Source organism: Neltuma alba, unplaced genomic scaffold, assembly GCF_004799145.2.
Source record: "Neltuma alba isolate B1F8T4 unplaced genomic scaffold, ASM479914v2 tig00013026_pilon, whole genome shotgun sequence".
NCBI lineage: Eukaryota > Viridiplantae > Streptophyta > Magnoliopsida > Fabales > Fabaceae > Neltuma > Neltuma alba.
This window is the reverse complement of record NW_021637373.1, coordinates 66230-89032: the sequence shown is the minus strand read 5'-3', so window position 1 is coordinate 89032 and position 22803 is coordinate 66230. Positions and strand designations below refer to the sequence as shown.

The 22803-nt window shown below is 35.8% G+C and overlaps 2 protein-coding genes across 2 annotated transcripts; one reads left to right on the top strand and one right to left on the bottom strand.

Annotated features, from left to right (window-relative positions):
* Positions 1-1475: 1475 nt before the first annotated feature.
* LOC114733673 (DNA topoisomerase 2-like) lies at positions 1476-8453 on the top strand. The gene is made up of 19 exons (XM_028921172.1): positions 1476-2121; positions 2595-2887; positions 2973-3039; positions 3131-3401; positions 3523-3722; positions 3804-4013; positions 4141-4254; positions 4342-4452; positions 4563-4727; positions 4811-5152; positions 5237-5370; positions 5463-5811; positions 6035-6221; positions 6307-6356; positions 6446-6901; positions 6986-7151; positions 7260-7333; positions 7423-7510; positions 7593-8453. The coding sequence occupies exons 1-19, from the start codon at positions 1561-1563 to the stop codon at positions 8252-8254; spliced, it is 4500 nt and encodes a 1499-aa protein (XP_028777005.1). The 5' UTR covers positions 1476-1560; the 3' UTR covers positions 8255-8453.
* A 2259-nt stretch (positions 8454-10712) lies between these two features.
* On the bottom strand, positions 10713-19320 carry LOC114733679 (protein OBERON 4). The gene is given in 17 exon segments (XM_076303822.1): positions 10713-11490; positions 11493-11821; positions 12790-13205; positions 13207-13676; positions 13679-14049; positions 14052-14162; positions 14165-14203; positions 14206-14248; positions 14251-14343; positions 14345-15121; positions 15124-15317; positions 15320-15366; positions 15368-15425; positions 15428-15723; positions 15725-15790; positions 15792-15839; positions 19295-19320. Coding segments are annotated over 17 exon segments (3807 nt in total). The 3' UTR covers positions 10713-11067.
* Between the last annotated feature and the right edge of the window lie 3483 nt (positions 19321-22803).

Here is a 22803-nt window from a genome sequence, read left to right as displayed (position 1 = left end):
AGGGATAATTTAGGAAAAACTGATAAATATGATAAATAGGTTTTATATTTCAGACCAAGATTAATTCAATAATTAGATCCTATATTAAGGACAGGAGGAGTCCTGGATAATTTTGATCACCAATAGAATGGAGGAATGTTTTTGAAAATAAAAGAAAAGAAAAAACAGCACCACGTAATCATTGATGCCAATAGCCTTAGTTCTGTTGCATGCAAACTATTATAAATAAGAAGTTGCCCGTTTGATTGCATTTGTAGACTATTAATGCTCGTTTCTTTTAATAAAGATAAAAAAAAGAAAAAATCACTGGTAAATGATGAAAATAACGCGATTGGCTGATTGTTGTGAATCTCACATTACATCTTTAAGTTAAATACGTGACTCTTTTAGAGATAATTTGTGAACTTATATTCTAACTTAGCACTAGTTATGTTGCATGCAAACTATTATAAATAAGAAGTTGCCCGTTTGATTGCATTTGTAATTTTAGACTATTAATGCTCGTTTCTTTAATAAAAGATAAAAAAAAGAAAATCACTGGTAAATGATGAAATTATAACGCGATTGGCTGATTGTTGAATCTCACATTACATCTTTAAAAGTTAAAATACGTGACTCTTTTAGAGATAATTTTGTGAACTTATATTCTACTTAATTCCACTCATGGTATTTATAAAATCATTTTCTGAAAAAGCAAGTCCCGTTACCCAAATTAAGTATTTGTTTGCCTATGTTTATCTGAAATACTTAAAGCACCTTCTCCTGAATTGAGATAAAATTTCTTTTATTTATTTATTTTGTATTTTATAAATTATGATTGAAAAGCTGTTTTTTTAAAAGTTAATTCCAAATAAACTCTGATGCTATGATTATCTTTTCCCTAATTTTCCCAAATCATTAAATGGTTATGCAACTATATATTCGCCGTAAAAACGTTTTATCCTTCCTAAATCCTAAACAATGCCACGTTAAAAAAAAAAAAAAAGAATATGGGGTTCAAAGAATCTGACGTGGCTAGGGTCAAGTTAATGTGGAAGCAACATATATAGAGGCCCAAGACTTGGCCCATTAAAGGCCCAATTCTTTTTAGGAGTAAAAGTCCTACAGTAATCCCGATTAAGGTTTTGTATCTTTCCTTTTTTTGCTGATCAAAACCGTTGGAATCCAAAGAATCTGCCAACGTGAAGTTTTTCAAACACAAATCATTCGCCAATAACTTGGCCCATAAAGGCCCCAAAAATGTTTTCATTCTTTTTTCTTTTTGCTTTTTTTTTCTTTGCCAATACTTGCATCACAACCGTTGGACGCCTACCAATCCTATTCCTACGCATTCAAAATGAAGAGTCCCGCTCGAATGTCAAATTCAAATTTAAACTCGTCTGAGGACATGACCGTTGGCCACTTCAGTTTAAACCCTCATTTATATTCCATTCTCTTCGCCTTCACCGGGTTTTGAATCTCGCTTGCTCTCTCCAAATCATTCAGACACTTCCTCCGTGTCTGTTTGACGCTCTTGCTCTTCGCTCAAATCTCGAACAACTTCATTCTGAATCAATCGCCATGGCGACTCGCCCTTTGCAGACAAGCAACAATGTCAACATCGGGCCAGCGGCAATGACAGGTGCTGGGAAAACGATCGAGGAGATGTACCAGAAGAAGAGCCAGCTCGAGCACATCCTTCTCAGGCCTGATACCTACGTTGGTTCAATCGAGAAACACACTCAGACCCTCTGGGTCTACGAGAACGATGAGATGGTCAATCGCCCTGTGACCTACGTCCCGGGCCTATACAAGATCTTTGACGAGATCTTGGTTAACGCGGCCGATAACAAGCAGAGGGATCCGTCGATGGATTCCCTCAAGGTTGTCATCGATGTTGAGCAGAACTTGATTAGCGTGTACAACAATGGGGATGGGGTTCCTGTGGAGATCCATCAGGAGGAGCAGGTGTATGTGCCCGAACTGATATTTGGGCATTTGCTAACCAGCAGTAACTATGACGATAACGTGAAGAAGACGACCGGTGGTCGCAATGGGTATGGTGCGAAGCTTACCAATATATTCTCGACAGAGTTCGTGATCGAGACAGCTGATGGGAAGCGCCAGAGGAAGTACAAACAGGTATTATGGATTTTAATAAATCATTTCCTTCAAAATTTGAAACTCTGAAAATTTTTACTATTTATGATTTTGCACATCTTTCTTCGTTTCTAATTGGTAATTCTAATGAATTGAAAAACTTGAAGATTTTCGTCTTAAGAAAAACCCGAGATCTCCGATGTGACTATTCAACTTAATATATCTAAATTGAGCTTCGTCGTCTTTCTTTGAACTGCACAGGTTCTATAGTTGCGTAGATTAGTGAAATCGAAATATATTTATGTTTCTTTGCTTTGATATAGTTTTTGTGATCCCAAGTTTGTTTCTTGGTTAACATGCTTTCCGTCTTGCATTCTTGATCTACGATAACCTCAACTGTAGATGAATATTTCATGTTTTGTATAGCTTTATAATTCCGCATTCAACCAAATTTTTTTTAGCGTTTAGTACGTTTATTGCTATACAAATATTAAACGCATCTTCATCTGCGAAAGGTATTTTCCAACAACATGGGGAAGAAGTCTGAGCCGGCCATAACAAAATGCAAAGAGGGTGAAAATTGGACTAAGGTTTCCTTTAAGCCTGACTTAGAGAAGTTCAAAATGAGCTATCTGGAAGAAGATGTTGTTGCTTTAATGAAGAAGCGGGTTGTGGACTTAGCTGGGTGTCTTGGAAAGACTGTGAAGGTTGAACTTAACGGGCGCTTGATTCGATTAAAATCGTTCCGTGATTATGCTGATCTCTACCTGAAATCAGCTGAGAAATCCAGACCAGTACCCCTTCCAAGGTTCCCTTCTGAATCACGGTTTGAGTATTATTATGATTTTTATACTTCAACCATACTCATTTGTCTATTTTTTTCACATTGTTAGGATTCATGCAAAAATAGGTGATAGGTGGGAAATCTGTGTGAGTTTAAGTGATGGACAATTTCAACAGGTAATTGAAGAAGCATGATATTTCACTGTTATTGTTGTTGTTGTTAATACCTTTTTTTGCTTGTAATTTGAATATGAATTGGTTTTTCCAGGTCAGTTTTGTGAACTCTATTAATACAATCAAGGGCGGAACTCATGTTGATTACATTACCAATCAAATCACAAATTATGTGATGAACAAAGTTAACAAGAAGAAAAAGGATGCCAATGTCAAAGCGCACAATGTGAAGAATCATTTATGGGTCTTCGTCAATGCTCTGATTGACAACCCTGCTTTTGATTCGCAAACCAAGGAAACTCTTACTACTCGCCAAAATAGTTTTGGTTCCAAATGTGATGTTCCAGAATCATTGCTGAAGGAAGGTTCGTCAAGATATAACTTAGCGTTATTTTAAATATCTACTAGTAAGAATTGCTTACGGGCATATGTCACCTATTATATTGAAGATATAACTTGGTGTTTTGCTTAAATATATATCTGCAGTGTCAAATTCTGGAATAGTGGACACGCTCTTATCATGGGCAGATTTCAAGCAGAGCAAAGATCTGAAGAAATCCGATGGAACCAAGACCCAGAGAGTTCGCGGAATTGTAAAGCTTGAGGATGCTAATGATGCAGGAGGAAGAAATTCCGATAAGTGTACCTTGATATTGACAGAGGGAGACTCTGCCAAGGCTCTTGCGGTAAGCTTTTCCCCCATAATAACACTAGTACTAAATAAGTTGTTCCTCAAAAAATTCTGACCTACTTTAACTTCTATGAAGATGGCTGGGCTCTCTGTCGTGGGTCGTGACCACTATGGTGTTTTTCCATTAAGGGGCAAATTGCTCAATGTACGAGAGGCAAGCAGCAAGCAGATAAGTGAGAATGAAGAAATTCAAAATATCAAGAAGATTCTTGGGCTGCAGCAGAATAAGGAGTATAACAGCGTTAAGTCATTGAGATATGGTCATTTGATGATTATGGCTGATCAGGTCAGTTACTTTGGATTTCTGTCTTCTGTTTTCTCTCTAGAAAACCTTGAGAACTCGGTTGGAAACAAGCTTGCAAATGGTCTATTTGCTTTTTAGGAGGTTGAGAATTTGAAGTTTATGGGTGCAGGATCATGATGGTTCCCACATCAAAGGGCTTCTGATCAACTTCATTCATTCTTTCTGGCCTTCATTGCTTAGAGTTCCATCTTTCTTGGTTGAATTCACAACTCCGATTATAAGGGTTTGTACTCTGGTCTAATTAGCAATGCATAATGCCAAAAGGAACATTTTGTTGGATTGATTATTTAATTTAATCAAATTTCAACAGGCTTTTCACACGAATGGGACAAAAATATCATTTTATTCCATGCCAGAGTTCGAATCATGGAAAGAAAGTTTGGGGAATAATGCAAATGGGTGGAAGATAAAGTACTATAAGGTTTGTTGTCTGATCTAATTTGGAAGCATTAAACCCCATTACTGTCTGAAATCCCTCCATCGGGTCTAGCTTTTCCTTGTATGCGCACTGATCTGCTTATACCCCTGTAGGGTCTGGGAACAAGTTCTCCCCAGGAAGGAAGAGAGTACTTCAGAGATCTTGATAAGCACAGGAAAGACTTTGTCTGGGAAGATGACCAGGATGGGACTGCAATTGAGCTGGCATTTAGTAAGAAAAAAGCAGAAGATAGGAAGACCTGGATCCGTAACTTTGAGGTTTGATATAATTTGACCAAGTAATTAGTTTTGTCCATCGTATGATACCTATCAGAAATTTTAACCTCCCTTTGTTCTTGCAGCCTGGCACTCACCGTGATCACATGGCAAAATATATAAACTACAGAGACTTCGTTAACAAAGAGCTCATATTGTTCTCAAGGGCGGATCTTCAAAGGTCCATTCCTTCAATGGTTGACGGTCTCAAGCCTGGTCAAAGGAAGATTCTTTTCTGCTCATTCAAGAAAAAGTTGTTCAAAGAAATAAAAGTTGGCCAGTTCATTGGTTATGTGTCTGAGCACTCAGCTTACCATCATGGTGAGCAGAGTCTTTCTACCACTATCATCGGAATGGCGCAGGATTTTGTGGGTAGTAACAACATCAACCTTCTCAAACCAAACGGTCAATTTGGTACTCGTAACATGGTAAGGCAAACAACTCTATCCTTGATGTGCTAGCACCATTGAGGCTTCATGTTTTGTATTTTGATGGCCAATTGCTTCTTACAGGGTGGCAAAGATCACGCAAGTGCTAGGTATATTTATACTGAACTCAGTCCAGTAACTCGGTGTCTCTTCGCGGAGGATGATGATAAGCTTCTGGACTATCTTAATGAAGACGGGAAGTCAATTGAACCGAACTGGTATTATGCTCTCCTATTTTTTCGCAATGAAACATTATTTTGGATTAAGGAACCTGGTAACTAAATCATATCCTCGTTTAATGATCGTACAGGTACATGCCAGTCATACCAATGGTTCTTGTCAATGGCAGTGAAGGGATTGGTACCGGATGGAGTTCCTTCATTCCGAATTATAACCCAAGAGACATTATTGCTAATGTTAGGCGCTTGTTGAAAGGTGAAGAAGTTGTACCCATGGATCCATGGTACAAAGGGTTTAAAGGAATCATTGAGAAAAGTGCCAAGGAAGGTGGGTACAACGTCAATGGTATGATAGAGGAAGTAGATGAGCAAACTTTCAGGATCACAGAATTGCCTATCCGTAGGTGGACTCAAGATTATAAGCAGTTCCTTGAATCTGTTACTGATGGGACGCCTAATGCCAAGGATACCCTCATCGAGGTAAGCTAACATATGCGTGCAGAAGTTTGGGACGCTCTTGGAATCATGATTTGATAAACTTAACTGTCCATATGTTATTGATTTATACAAGCATCTCATGCATAAGGCACAAAAATGACTCCCTTTTGCAAGTGCCATGCCTCAACCTAAGAAAAGCATCCAACATATTCATAGTAATTTTGCTCGTCTCTCTTAATTCACAAGTAGTTTTTCCTGTCTTCAGGATTTCAGGCAAAATGGTGATGACGCTACTGTAAATATAGAAATTAGGTTGAAGCAGGACAAGATAACGGCTATCATGCAGGAAGGCCTGCTAAAGAAGTTAAAACTGACTGGTACTATTAGCACAAGCAACATGCACCTTTTTGATGCAGAGGGGAAGATTAAGAAATATGACACCGCAGAACAAAGTATGCCACTTGAAGTATGGAACAATTTGGAATGTTATACTTGTTGGTTCCTTGGTAGTAACTGTTCATATTTTTGTTTATGCAGTTCTCGAGGAGTTCTTTCCGCTGAGGCTGGAGTATTATGAGAGAAGAAAGGTAAATGATTATGATGGTTATAAGTATATATTTTAATGTCTCAGTGCTAATTAGGGAGGAACTTATGAGCGATTTGGCTGTCCATGCAGAAATATAAATTAGGCAATCTTGAACGACTTTTGTTGGTGTTGGATAATAAAGTCAGGTTTATCTTAGGGGTTGTGAGCGGAGAGATTGTTGTAAGTAACAGAAAGAAGGCTGATTTGTTGATGGAGCTGAAGCAGAAAGGTTTCACTCCCATGCCAAGGAAAGGTAAATCAGCAGAACCACAAATTGCTGGGGCAAATGATGAAAACTCAGAAGAGCAGGAGAATGACAGTTCTGGAGAGCAGGAAAATGGTTCAAAGTCTGCTAGTACTGAAGGAGCAAGTGTTGGTGACTATGAGTATCTGTTGTCAATGTCAATAGGAACTTTGACCATTGAAAGTGTTCAGAAGCTACTAAACGAGAAGGATGAAAAGACTGGGGAGTATGAGATTTTGAAAGCAACACCACCAACGTCTATGTGGTTGACAGATTTGGATGAGCTAGAGAAGAAACTTGATGTAGGAGACAACATCTAACCTCATCATCTTTGTTCATATTTGAATGTGTTGAGTTTCATTTGCTAATGTAACGTTATTTTTCAGGATCTGGACAGAAAGGAGGCAGAGGAGGAGCAGAAGAGATCAAGTCAAGCAAGTAAAAGGACCAGTCGTGCTGTTGGCACAAAAGCTCCCGCTAAGAGGGGACCACGAAAGAACAATAAGGTCGTTGAGCCAGAGGCTGAAACCATATCTACTTCAATGGACGTTGGTAAGTTTGGATTGTTAGTATTATGATCTTGAATGCATATTAGAATGCTATGGGTAGAAATTTAAACTTTTAACGTCCATCTGGGATTCTCTTCATTTGCATCACCAGAGAAACCTGCTGAGATTGCTAAACCAAAAGGTAGAGGGGGAGCTACCAAGAAAGGTCCTGCTAAGAATAAGAAGGTATGTTTAGTTTTTCCCCCTTTCATCCCATCCGCATATAACGGCCTCGTGGGCTTAATCTGACCTGATAGGCTGATACTTGTCATCAGGATGATGAGGATGATGATGAAATGCTATCCCTTCAAGAACGCCTTGCTGCATATAACCTTGGCCCATCTGGTAGTAATGATTCTACAGGTAAAATATTCCCAGACAACTGCTTCTGTATTGGACTGTCGCCTATCCTGGGATATCATAACTTATTATATGCTTTAAACAGTCATGGAAACTGAAGAACCCCATGTGCCTGCTGCTGGAAAGAAAGAACATGGCAAAAGGGCTGCTGCGAAAAAGAAGTCCTCAGCTATTACAGTTTTGGACAGTTCTGATAGCGATAATGAAAATTTTGGTGGTGACGACGTTGAAGATGATGATTTTGAGTTACAGCAGCAAATTGCCCCAGAACCAGAAAAAAAGAGACGAGGTAGGAAACCTGCAGCTCAGAGTGGTGCCAAAAAGCCGCCTGCAGCCACCAGGAAGAGAGGTGATGTAGCAGCCAAAAAGCAAACTCAGATTCTGGGTCAAAAATTTATTAATGATATTTTGAAGCCAACAGCTGATAGTTCAGGGATCTCGCCGGAGAAGAAAGTAAGAAAGATGAGAGAATCCCCATTTAACAAGAAAAGTGGTTCCATGCTGGCCAAGGTTTCGAACAAAGATGAAACTGAAAGTGAAGAACAGTCTGGTTCTGCTTCCACGTCGCCTGGTCTGGATGAGGTAGTTGAAGTTGCACCAGCACCAAGAGCTAGACCTCAGAGGGTTATTCGCAGGCCCAAAACATATGTATTGAGTGAAACCGAAAGTGATGAGCCTGAAGATGACGACGACGACGATGTTGAGGCTATTGAGGATTCTGACTTTGACGGAGAAGATAGTTCTTGAGCATCTTGCTCCAAGCATGCCAGTCTTTTTTTTTTGTTTGTTTGTTTTTTTAAAACCAGGTTAAGAACATTGTAATTAATAAAGCATGAGATTTGGCGACAAATTTTACATGATTGTAATTACATGACTCAACTGAAATGATTCTTAGCCCTTTCCTAACTCTGCAGTTGACATTTAGGTCAAATTATTTCTCTGCTGAGCTTGGGTACCATTCATAAATTAGGATAATACTCTCATTGCCAAGATTTGATTGAAGAGCTGATTCAACTGATAAAAAAAAAAAAATCAATATAAATATGAGCGATTGATACTATATTTAATTGTATCTTGCTGAGGCCCAAAAAACATGTTCTTTTCAGTTAGCTTGCTGAGGCCCAAACATTTCGTCAGTCTGGTCTTATTGTTTGGCGAGTTTGATCATATTGATTCATTTACTTTTCCTATGCCACTATCCATCAGCAAAATTTGGCAAATAAATTGAAAATACATCTTTGTTTATTTTTTGGGTTAATATCATTTTTAATTTTCAAGGTCAAAATGAGATCAAATTTTAGGAATTAAAACCACTAATTTTAGATTTCAGGAATCAAAGTCACTTATTTTAAATTTAATCTTTTTTTAGGTTATTTTTTGAGCTGGATGGATCACTGGGTGGGCAACCTTGGCCCACTAAGACATCTATCGTTATCATTTGCCCCGCTAGAAGATAACCGATGGGATCAAGCTTGGCTCTGACCTGGTCCAAACAGAATCAGAACTTTCCCCCGGCTTGCAATGGGAGGCAAATTACTCACATATAGTGAAAGGGTTCTCGTAGGCATATGTGGCACTGAAGAAGAAAAAGTTAATCATGTCCTAAGGCAACGCAAGCTGGCTTCTGAATATTTGGTTTGGTTTCACGAAAACGTAAGTTGTCCAAAGAATAAGGGAGAATTACATTCAAGTCCCACACAAGAGAAATAATCACTATAAAGTCCCAAATAACAACCTGAACAGCCTGAAATAACAAGTCTTACAATGAGAATGACAACTTCTGGGACTTGTTTTTTAATTACTTGGGACCTCATTGTAATTCTTCCAAAGAATAACCCACTGTGTTGCACTATCTTCGGCGTACTCTGTTGGAAACTGTGGAGAGCTCGTAACAATTTCATCTTCAACGAGGAACCCAGGATGATCAACGAGACACTTTCCTTTGCAGACCATATCATGAAGGCGAAGAATTTTTGTAACTCTTGAGAAGCTTTTCTTAGATGATTAATGCTGTAACTATTTGGTTCTGTGTCTCGTTAATTGTACATATCCCTTTGATCAATGAATTCCTTTTTACTCAAAAGAAAAATAGTATTAATTTTTTATATTTAAATCACTAATTTTTAAAAATAATAAATAAAATTCAAATAACAAAATGTAAAACATTTAAATGAACTTCAAACATATAAATCAATTCTCTATCTAATCATTGTGAGATATAAAGAACCACCACATCTATTAGGTCCCTAGAAATTAGACCGGGAAAGGAAACCATTTCCTTCTTGATGCCTTCTTATGATTACTATAAAGCTCAAACTAGACATGAGAATATAATAGAAAAAATAAATCCTTGGATAAGAAGAAAAGTGAAAATATATCTAGCGCTCTAATCTTATTTTTCAGGTGTATCTACTACTTCATTCTTACCCTAATTTTATTTTCTCGGTACACCTAGCATCTCAATATAATTTTTTTTAATCACATCCAGTTCTTTCAAAAAAAAAAAAAAAAAAGAGCCTTCTCCGCCCTCGGGGGCAAATAGGAAGTAGATGCAGATAGCTTCATTATTGTGGTCTTTTTGCCAACCACCTGTTGCCACCTTGGCCAGCAGCCGCCAGCAACCACCACCACTCACCACCATTAACCATAGCCATTTACCACCATCACCAGATGATGGGGTTGGCAGGTCGCCACGCAGTGGCGGGTGAAGGTGGCCAGTGGCGATGGCCAGCGGTGGGTAAGGAGGATATAAACAATGGTTGATTGAAGGTGGTGGCAGGCTACGACCGATAGCAGAAAGCATGTTTCCAAATAAATATGATCCAACATATTTGTCTCTTTCGCTTTATTTTAGAAAATAATATGGTTAAAAAGATGGGAACAAAATCGAGCAAGCCCTAAAATGTCGATCATTTGACCGGCTGGTTTCGAATTTCAGTGACTGCCCTTACATTATTTATTGAAAACATAACACGTAGATCATAATTGATTGCTTCAAAGAAATTCTCAACGTGATAAACTTTTTGCTCGACTCATCAAATACGTGGTATACCATAGTTCAGTCTCTACGCGTATTTACTTTCATTTATAGCAAGGATCAGACGACATCAGAGGCTCTGTTTTCCAGAAGCAAGTACCCTTCGGATTTGCACGAGACAACCATGCAATGAATTGAGCATAAAAACAGTAAAAGATCTGATCAGTATTTACCAAGTTCACAAGGTTCATCCGCCTTTCCTTTTTGGGGTCAGTCAGTACAACATAGCCTGTACAGCATACCTGCCAGGAAGTCTTTTAAAGTATGTATTGAATTCACAATCACGTCTTTAAATTGCTTTCTTGAATAGAACTGTTTATAAGACTAATAGCTGATGTGATCTCTGTGCAGATTCTGGTTAGCAGCATAAACTAAAATGAACTACTACAACAAATAGATACACCTAGAAATCAAGAACTACAGAAGCTCACAATAATAATAAGATGAACTAAAACCTACAAATTTCAGAATTAAACATTTCATTTACCCGAGAGAACTATACTAAAAAAACTTGATCAGCTTGTCACATGGCAAGACTCCTTTTGGTCGCTTCCATTTTCAATAGCAGATCCTTAATGTCTGCTTCCATTCTCCTTTTCATGTTAAAGTACTCCAGATGTGCTCTTTCCAATGCCTGGTGTTCTTCAAATTTTTGGTTACGCATTTCCTCAGTCTCTGCCAATCGCAACTTTGAGAGTCGGCTGGCATACTCTTCTTCAATTTTCTCATTCTTTGCAAGGGCAATGCGTTTCAGGCCTTCAGCTTCTCTTCTGGCATCATCCGCACGTGTTTGAAACATTTTAGCCTCTGCCAGTTTAATTTTTATTATACTCTCCAATTCATCAAAACAATAGTCCTTCTGGATATTCATCTGCAACTCCTGTGGTGGAGTCCGTTTATCATTGCGGTCATAGCTAGAAAGGATATTTGCTGGTCGTTCTAAAGTAACAGTGGCGTCTTTTCGGAATAGATAGATTTCATCCAGGCAGCTTCCTGGCCGGGCTCAGCAACTGCGTTCTTTTCTTTAGTTTGTTCCTTCCCAGGAAAGTTCCGCGTCAAGGCTAATTTCGAAGATTCCCCTTGGTGGAGTCCGTTTATCATTGCGGTCAAGCTAGAAAGGATATTTGCTGGTCGTTCTAACAGAGGCGTCTTTTCGGAATAGATAGATTTCATCCAGGCAGCTTCCTGGCCGGGCTCAGCAACTGCGTTCTTTTCTTTAGTTTGTTCCTTCCCAGGAAAAGTTTCCGCGTCCAAGGCTAATTTCGAAGATTCCCCTTCTGCAATACCATGATAAACATAAATCAGGTCTATGAAACTTAGTTCTACAGATACCAAGATTTGCCAGTGTTGCAAAAATCAAATATGATCATGAAGTAAAACAGCTGTGAACGGCTTTAAAAATAGCATCAGTAAATAGTTCCATATGACGCCAAACAAGTAAAAAATATTAAACTTACTGAAGCAGATTGGCTAGGAGTCCTGATTCTTTCAATCAGATTTAATAAAAGTAAGTTTAAGCTGTTTCAATGAAGGGCCGAAAGATTACCACCAGTCTTGAAACAGGCCTGACTGTTCACCAAGGCGCACCAGAAAGCCACTGGGAAGCCTAGTCAAGTCTAAGCTGTTCTGTTTGATGTACTCCAACGGGTATTTAGGAACCCCCCTAAAGGGGCCTCACCACATCAGCCTCGGAATTTATTTTTTAAAATAAAAAGGAAAAGATCAAATTGAAAAGAATGGAAAGCAGTCACAAACTACATTCATAAACTTCAGACGGTTACTCAAACTGAGAATTTAACCAACATTATGTGAATATGTTTATGCAGACAGCAAGAAGAGCTTTGCAGTACAAGCTCTGGCTCTGTCTCATTAGAAAAGAAAAAGCTATATTTGGCATGCATTTTCTACAGGTCCAAAATTTGGTGGATATTATTGCACAGGAGAAGAGGTATTCGTGATTAACATGGCCAAAAGCCCAAAATGAATGGAAGGCAACAAGCACTTTGAAACGTAATTGCCCAAAGAGTAGATAAACCAGGATAGATAATCAATACATCCAATTAGTTTTCTTCTAAATCACCAAGATGTTCTTTTCGCTCCTCTTACAAAAGAAGTTTGCTTGACAATTTTTCTTTTTCTGTTGACAGGAAAAAAAACAGTTTTAAGTGCTGTAAAAATATAGTGCAAACACTGAATCGAAAAAGAGCTGCGGAAATATGTAATCATTGAGACATCAAATACTTACCATTAAGGAAAGACATGATGTGGCTATAAACCTCCTTAAGGTTACTCTTATTTGCCAGCCTTGGCAGCATTTTATCAGCAACCTCATGCAGCTGTCTCCCTCTCATGTCTTTGCTGGCAGAAAATATTCTCTTCACATATTCAAGTTCCTTGCAAAGAGCTTCAACTGCCAATCTTTTGCAAAAATGTAGAAACACTTCCTTGACAAAACCAAACATCTCCGAAGGATGATCACAGGCAACGCAATGAAATTGCATCTCGGTTACCCCTTGGACCCCAGTAGCACTGCGTCCATTCCTAATATATGATTCACGTAATCCACAGTCCGTATGGCACCAATGAAGGCAAACATCGCACCCAACCCAACTACATGTATTTGATGCATTGTCAAACTTACAGCACACGAGACACATACACCCTGCAAAAGCCACTTTTCTGTGCACAAACTTTGCAATCACATTCATCCACAGGTAACTGATTTCGGCATACAATATTCCTACATCTTAAGTTCAGAAAAATCTCAGCTAAATCATTCAACGAAATGCTGCTGTCTAACTGGATAAAATTAGTTAAACCTGTTTTCAAAGCAACGAGAATTTCCAATTGAACTCGGTGGGCCTTTAGTAAAATCTCCAAGGTTATATCAGACCTGTTCTGCAGAACTTTCTGAAAAGCAAGTACCTGCCCACGCCTATCTGCATTAAGCATAATCTCACGAATGCTCTCTTTCAAACACGATAAAGTCTGTGCAGTCATTTCATAAAACTTTTTAGCCATTGCAGGCACTGGTTCAGAAATTATTTTTACAATGACTGTCTCAACAAACTCAATTCCACCCATCTGAAATTGTTCTTGTTCCTTCTGGCTTGCAGTTATATAAACTAAACTACAATACTCCTGTCTCTCATTTCTCTCTTCTTGTCAAAACTATAACTTGATCCAATGTCATGAGAACCAACACTCTGTGAAGGAGATCTAACATCATCATGGCGCCTTGACTGTCCTGACAGCTGCTTATGAAAACTCAATTGCCTGTCAAGTCCACCGGCCATTTTTGAGCTACCTTCTAGAACCTTAGAAGGCTGGCCTTTCACAGCTTGACCATCCAAAATGCCCCATGCTGCTTGAGACTGACAAAAAGTGCCACTGCCATTAATCATAGTTCCTTGACCGTAAGGAATTTCTTTCTGTTTGGGATCGGTCTGAGACTGACCTTGCCAGCCTCCATGAGAAACTTGATCTATTCCCTGAAATAACGGCGACTATGAACAGATTGTTCATAGTCGATTGAATTTTGTGTGAGAGAACAGCTTGGGTTGTGATGAAAAAGATTGACCTGAGAAGACCTGATTGACACGGTAAATCCTTCTGAGTGGTACGAAATGTACTTAAAGATTGTACACTTCGAGCTTGACCGGGGATCCAGGGGCTGGTGTACTCTCATGAGCACCAATAGGTAACCAAAAACATTGGGCAAACTAAGAGAAAGATCAAGATCCTCCATTGAAAGGCTTCTATCTTTATGTTTGTCGAGACTTGATTGCTCAGTTTTCTCTCGCTTTCCTAACAGGAGATCTGGAAAACAACTCAAAGCCCCTTGTGCTTGGACCTTCCATGGCATCGCCAGAGCATGTCGTAAGATCTCTGGGTCCTCTGTCATTCCACAACCATCTTCAGAAGGATGAAATAACATCAGCAGGGGTAACAGAGACACTTTTGCCTTTATCCTTCACGTTGCTGGTCACAGTCTCCCTCGTCATTTCCCCATCTGTCTTGAGCACTTCATTTTCCGTTGAAACTTCCTTGTGTAGTTCTGGCTTGTCAGAGTCTGCCCTGGCTTCAAGATCTACACCCCTGTCCTGCTTATGTTCCTCTTCATGAAGCAAAGGCTTCTCATGCTCCGCACCCTCCATTTCGACTTTTGAACTCTCTTCTGCCTTGTCCTCATCATAAACAAGAGGAGTCGATTTCATTTTCGGTATCATGCACTTCCCAGTTGGATCATTCTGAACATCTGGCAGCTTATCATCTTTCTCCACATTCTGTTTTGGCCGAATCGGTTTCTCTTCTGGTTTTGCCTCTTCTTTCTTTGACTCTTCCGGTATTTCATGCATAGCAGTATCTGTATCATTGAGCTGGCTTTCAGTCTGGATTTCCTTCTCATCACCGTCCAAAGGAATAGAGGTCTGCTCTTCATTCTTCGGTGCAGCATTAGAAGCATCTTCTGGTCCTGTTTCAGGCATGGGTTCTGGCTCCATTCTCTTCTCTTTCTCCATTTCACTGCTACTACAACGGCTCTCAACCTGCAATTCCTCAGTTTCTTCACCCCACCACTCTTCGATTGCTCACTCTTTGATTGTTCACTCTTGGATTGTTCACTCTCTGAATCCTTAGACCAAGATGGAGACTTCGACTTCGACTTTGCATCTCTTGACCCTCTTGAAGAAGACCTCATCTTAGACTGCTCACTCATCTTAGAATGCTCGCTCTCTGAATCTTTTGACCATGTCGGGGATTTTACATCCCTCAACTCCTGGGAGACCGCACTACTCTATCTTCCAGTGCAACCCTGCTACCCACACCCCCTGCCACCATCATCGAAATCCTTTAACCCACCACCAAATCTCCGCCATGAAACACACTGCCTTCCCGCCGAGACCGGTCCCTCTCAGACCGAAATCCCTTCGGAAAATCCCTCCTAGACCCACAAAAACTCTCTGACCTCTGAATCAAACCCCTATCCCCTCCAGCTCCATATCCTCTATTATCTCCAGTATCCCTGTAACGATCGAACCCCTTTCTGCGATCAAAACTATCAAAATCATGGTCTGATCGCTTCCGAACCAACCGGGAGCCTTCCCGATCCTCATCCATCGTTCGATCCCTGTCATACCGAGACGCCGAAGACGATGACGAAAGCAATCCCTTCCGCACTTATCAGGTTATAGTAAAAGGTTCGGTGTGAAGAAGAAGAGGATCGATTCAGATTCGAATCTTTGCAGACCATTTTTGTCTCCGTACGAATGGAGATCCTCGCTAGACCTCAACCCTCTTCATATCGAGAAAACCACCCAAAGCAAATAACAAACCAGAAGAAAAACAACGGCCGCCAAATCAGTAATTACCCAACGAGACAAACATATGCTTATATAAGTCAATGAGCTGAAGCAATCCAAATATATCTCTGAGTTCATTGCACAGCAGCAAAAACAGCAAAGGGAACACTAGGGTTTCTTGAACCCTATCTCGGTAACAAGGCCGGAGATGAACGTGCAGAGAAAGGGAAAAAATAAAACTGACAGGGAAATTACCGACGCGACAGGCAGCGGTGTGATTAATCGGAAAAAGGTACCGGCGACGATTCTCCGGCGAAAAGGAAGGGAAGGGAAGATTAGGGCAGAGGTGGACGATGCGTTCGAAAGCAGAAAATTGGAGAAGGAAGTTGAAAAAAGGACAGAGATTTTATCTCAGTCAACGCAGTTTAACCACTGTGGGGGGAGAGAGAAAGAGTTGGACTTGAATACGCAAAGTGCGTAGGACGCATTGTGTTATGTGTGACTTCGTGGAGACGAGAAAGTAAAAGCAAAAGGGGTTGCGCATTGCGCGCAGGCGGCGGCATGATAGAGAATTTTTCCCGATAGAGTAAAAAAAATCTTTTTTAATTAATACTTAAATAGTACAGTAATGAAAGAAGTTTGGCCGTCTTTAGTGCCCGAAATAATTTGAGGTGAACTGCTTACCCGATAAAAAAGGTTTAATTAGTTACTCCTCCGGTTAATATATAAAACATATTTAATTAATTTGATTATATTAAAAAATTAATTAAATTAATTAATTAAAAAAATATGATATGTTTTTTCTCTAAACATCATAATATCTTTCTTTTTTAGTCCTCTCTCTCTCTCTCTTCTCTTTTTATAGTTGACTTATAGTTATTCATGGTATAATCAAAAGGGTAAATTAGAAATATTTATATAAGAAATAGCTTTATATTTATGACTAAAATTAACTCAACAATTAGGTCTTATATTATAGACGGAGGAGTATTATTTTTCATCGTGCAAAAATTATGACTTTTTCAGTGTTACTCTTCTTTTGACCTATTTATACGACTTCTCTACGGTAACAAAAATGAAAAACCGGATTTTTGTGGGGTAAAACCACGAAATTTCGTAGTGCCTAACACTTTTGTTCTAATGGTAAAAGAAATATATTACCAGCCCGTTTAAAATGAGTTATAAGTATCTTTTTAATCTTAGTTTATGAAATACTATAAGATAAGTAAAAAAAAAAATTTATCTCAATTTGTATAAAATATTTTATAAGTGTTTATATAAATGATGTCAAACAAACACTAAAATTCTTGAGTAAAAATATGTTAAGAATGCATTGTGTTAAATACTCGGTGAAATAGCTTCCCACATAAAAGGGTCATGCTCGATTTTATTCTAATTAAGGGTGTTTAGGTAACTTATCAAAAAAAAATTCATATAATTAAAGCAAAACTTTTTTAATCTACATCCTAACAAATTCTTCATTAAGGTGGGATAAGCCCAAAATACTAGATGCACGTGGGGGAAAAAAAACGTAACTTTTCATGTTGAGAAAAATTATCAAATTTCTTGGTCAAAGATTTAATACCATATTTTTATTGAAATTTATAGTGTTAATTTAATTGTTCACTAATTGATGGTCAAGTGAATTTACCAAGATTATAGGTCCCAACTTTAAAATCAAAATATTACCTCTAATCCTAAATATAAGAGCTAGTTGAATAATTTGAATAGATTAAAAAAATAAATTAAATTAGTTATTTGTAATAAATATGTGTTGTCTTTTCTAAAATATTTATTAATTAAATTTATTGGTTAGAACTACTATTGTTAGAAAAACTATCTTGAAAATAAATAAATAAGTATGACAGACAAATTGACTGGGATCTTATATTTAAAACCAAAATAAAAATTAAATAATATCTTGTATTAAAAATCTAAGAAAATATCACATTAAAATGTTATCTCCATTTAAACCCCACAATATTCAAATACTATAATTCAACAACAAAAACTTTAAATAATTGCTGGTAAAAAAATTTTAAATAGTATATAAAAAATAATTTTCCTCTCAATTTAATGAATCCAGGTCTATGGTGTTTCGGGCGAAAGAGGGATGCAGAGTGGAAGCCACATGAGACCCACGATAATGGACTCCATCTTTATCTACATTTCTCTCCTGGCTTAAATGATTATTATATCTCCTGTGTCTAATATAAGAACTTATTTAATTTTATTTTGGTTTTAAATATAATTTTAATTTATTTATTTATCATATTTATCAGTTTTTTTTCAAAGTAGTCCTTTATAATAATAGTAATTTTAGCCAATACATTTAATTAATAAGAATATTTTTGGAAAGACAACATTTATTTATTACAAATAATTAACTTAACTAGTTTTTTTAATTTGTTCAAATTAATTAATTAGTTCTTATATTAAATAGCAGAGATAATATGATCTCTGTTTAAGTAGATGCCATGGGAAAAATATTTAATTAGACAATTGAGAAAAATTGTGGGCGTGATCCAACGCTTACTTGATGATAGCTTTTAGATTCTTCACACTAGTTGAGAGAATAGGCAAGTATATCTCTCAAAATGACTAAATTTACCAACAAAGCATTGGTCTAAGTGAAAGAGACTTGCGCATTTTAAATATCATGTTCAATGTTTGATTTTTGGGGCGATTTATATGAAAAATACATTATTAAAAGGGGTTTCCGATAGTATCTCAAGAAATTAGTTTCTTACTGTTCGGGTGAGAGGATACCCTAGACAACAACAAAAAAGACTAAATTTTGATATTATTATTTTGATGATTTTGTTATAATATTGACATTTGACAATAACTAATGTGATGAGAGATGAGGAGTGGACTAGGCTCAAGAAAAATGTTATGGCTCAAATTCTTCTAATATGCTTTAAAAAGGTGGGCATAATATTTTAGAGGGATGGAATTGGAATTTTAATATTTATTTGCAATATGGACTGTCTTTAGTATCATTATTAAACCCAGGTCATGGGTATACTTTTACAATTCTAATACCTCCTTATGTTTTTTAAAAAAAATTAGCTAAGGAATTTATTTTCATCTTAAAATATAAAATTTTAATTCACTTTATCTTATGAATTTATATTTTTTTCTTGAATTATCATTATTGATTCGGTTAAGATATTTATTTCAAATGAGCCGACCCAATAAGATGGATTAAAAAAGTTCTACATCATGCATTATCACTCGTGCACATCAACATCTAAGGAAATAAATAAAATATAAAAGAAAATACAAAGAAATAAAATAAGAGAACGGTGTATTGAAGGGATTTAATGAGGTGTAATTTCTAGTGCAAATAATTATATAGGATATGTTAGAAAAAATTAAAAAAGATTTTTATAAATAATTCGTTTAACTAATTTTATTAATCTTTTAAAGCTAATTATCATTAAATACCTTGTTTGCTTGCAAGACATTGCCATGGTGCTTGTGTTTTTATGCAAACAAATATGTTTTGTATTTTAAAAAAATCATTTCATAAGCATCTATACTTCTTTTCAATTTTTGATTCTGTGCCTATAATTTTTTTAATTAAATCTTTTAATATTACTCTTCCGGTTCTAAATATATTATCTTTATATCGTTGACATAAGAATATTATATTTAGAGCAGAACAGAAAGAACAGAAATAGTGTTTTATATTGTTTGTCCCCATCAGAATAAAGTTAAAGAGACTAAAAGCATTAACGTCATGACAAAGCTGTGGATTCCGGCAGGGGACGGTGGATCTGCTTCGGGTATATACTTTGGTATGTCAAATTGCCAATCACATGAGCACGTGTTTCCCCGATGCGATCTTAAAAAAATGCAATTAAGGTACAATTTTGATTCTATTTTATTTTTTAAGTATAATTTTGTTTCTAATGTTTTAGTAGTGTAATTTTGTTTCTGTTCCTATATTTTAGGTATAATTTTGTCTCTGATTTTTTTTGGGGTACAATTTTACCCTTCAGGATTCAAATTGTACAAAAAAAAGATCAAGATTGCACCACTAAAAAGATCATAGAGAAAAATTACACTTGAGAAATAAGATCAAAATTAAAATTATACTTTAACCCTAAAAATATATATTAAGTTTCAATATATATGTATGTACATTAAAACTTAAAAAAGCTAAGTGAATCTGAAAATTCTGTATGTGTTTGATCATTCACCTACAAGTGTGCTTTTCCAAACATGATAATATATATTACCTCCAATTCTAATTTATAATATTTATTATAGAGTACAAATGATGTTTTTAATTAGGACAAAGGTAATATATATTGGCAGGAATAGTTCTTGAAAAGTACAAGAAGAAAAGATGAGGAAAGAGAGCAGTGCATGATGTCTTCAAGGTGTGGGGCAGCACTTTCTTTTAGGCTTAATTCACCCCTACCTATTTCTATCTTATTGGATATAAGTTGGGATGACCTGTGAATTTCCTATTCAAACAAAGATAACAGTGCTTTTACAAAGTGATAATTTGACTCTATCTCTGTGTGTGTACTCAAAGACAAAAGTAATAAATTTGATTTTAGTGTTTGTGTTGTGTTGTGTCCAAATGAAGTGATGCTGAGGGGTTTATATAGACCATAGAATGATACCTTGAAGAATAGTTTTGGAAAACACCTTATTAAATAAAAGTCGCAACGATATGTTGGTTTATGAACCAACATAATTTAAATAAATACAATGTATTTAATATGTAGGGTTTTTAGTATTGTAACTTCCTATATAGCCCTTCATATAAATATATTAATTTATATGCACAATATAAATATGATTATACTATAAATAGATTTTATATTTAAGATTGGAGAGAGGTAGTAGATTTCGAGTGAGTGACCATATAAGACTCCTCAGGCAGCACATCATATTTTGAGTTAGTCCATGTTAAAAATATATTTAATGTTAAAAAATATTTAATGACACTATTGACATGTATAAGAAATAATTAATTTGTTTGTCTGTCCTACTTAATGCGAAAAATCTTCTAACAGGTGAGAAAATGTGCTCGGCCAAAAAAAAAAAAAAGGAGAGAGAGATGTGAAATCAATAGTACAAAATTAGTATTGACAAAAATTTGAAAATATTACTTATTGATCCTAATATTATTTTCTGAAAAGTATTTTAGATGAAATTAATTATATTTCTAACAATAGAATCACCATCATACTTTTCGTAACTATTTAATTGAATATATATTTTTGAGGGAAATAAACAAAAATATTTTATTCTTTCGTGCTCTAATTAGTAATTTCTATATTGTTTTGAAAAAATTGCCAAAATAAGTTGTGCATTGAAAATGTGCCTTTCGGGTTACTAATAAAGAAGAAATGGCGCATTGGTTGAGTTAAAGGCCAAAGCAAGGAAATCCGAAGAGCTCAAAAGGCGTTGGTCAAATCACAATCAAGGTTAATTCATCGGTTTGACTATAAAGGGGGGTGACAATGCCTACAATTACTTTTTAAAAAATATTTTATATCGATTAAAATAAAATTCTTTTCACATATTATTTATTTTGTCTATTAAAATTACTTTACTTTGCTCGGGGCTTTAAAAGTTATTTCGACCACTCCCTAAATCAACTTCATATTTTATAGTTAACTATCATGCAAAATAAAATAAAAATATTTTTTTGCCTCACAAAATAAAAATAAAATGGCATCTTCTATCCTCTAACTTTATGTAAAATCTAATTTGGTCTTTTAGTTTTATTATTTTTTCTAATATTCTAATGTTGATATCCTTAATTTTAAATGATAATTTTTTATGTTAATTAGTTTTAAAAAAATAAATTTCATATTTCTGTTTCTGATAATATTTTATTAAAATTTAAATTTTAATGTTGGTATTTTTTTGCTAATGAAATAAACAATATTAAATTGGATGACTCAAAAAAGCACTTCAAAAAATTTAAAAATTAAAATAATTAAAATATTATATAAGGTTAAAAGATACGTTTTTTATATTGAAATATAAACTTCTATTAGAACTAAAATAACAATATGTTTGAAATGCTTGGTTTGATCTATATATGTTTAAAGTGCTTCTTGGTGCAAAATTAAAAAAAAAAGCACAATAATTACATTAATTCATCAGGTTTTTTACATTCATTATGTCAAGTTTTCTGATCACATATGAATATGTGCACTTTTTTTTTAAAATATTAACATTTAATAGTATTTAATTAAAAATTCATGTTGAACAAAAAAGAACACATAGTCATGTATGATTGAAAAATTTAAGATAATGGATGTGAGAAATTTTATCTAAGTTTTTTTTTTGAAAAAACTTCTTGGTAATTAAACCAATTTAGAAAGGATTACAATGAGGTCTCATGAAAAAAAAATAATTACCAAACAAGTTTTTATAATTTATCATTTTGTACTCTGAAACTTGTCGTTACAAATTACTTATGTTGTTATTAGGATTTTTTAGTAATTATGTTTTTTTAACTTGATTGTAATTTTCCCACCAATTAATGGTCAATAATTGATGGTGTGAAGGGGAAAACTATAAAAGACATTAAACGATTTTTTTTTGGTAAGACATTAAACAAAATTTTAGGCGTTGCTGGAATAATTTTTTAAAATAATTTTTCTGTTCAATTAATATAAGTTATTATTTAACTTAAATATTATTATCTTCGGTCCCAATTATAAGATCTTATTTATAGTTTACAAATGAGGTCTTATAATTAGAACATGAGGTAATACTATATGTTTAAAATATTAATAAGTTAACCACACTGACAATATTTTTTAATGCGACGGAGGACGAGTATTTTTTAGTCACTCCTCTCAAATGCAAGAAATGGGAATGAAATTTCAGCCCTTTGTTAGGATATAAGAACTTGTAACACTTTATTTTTAAAACCAAGAGTACATAATTCATATGACTTTTTACCTTAAAAGCATTAA

What these genes read in the sequence shown, in the direction of transcription:
- LOC114733673 (XM_028921172.1), top strand. Translation starts at nt 1,561, where the DNA reads ATGGCGACTCGCCCTTTGCAGACAAGCAACAATGTCAACATCGGGCCA. An exon ending in GCCAGAGGAAGTACAAACAG is followed by an intron (nt 2,122 to 2,594) that starts GTATTATGGATT and finishes CATCTGCGAAAG; the next exon opens with GTATTTTCCAACAACATGGG. An exon ending in AAGTCAATTGAACCGAACTG is followed by an intron (nt 5,371 to 5,462) that starts GTATTATGCTCT and finishes ATGATCGTACAG; the next exon opens with GTACATGCCAGTCATACCAA.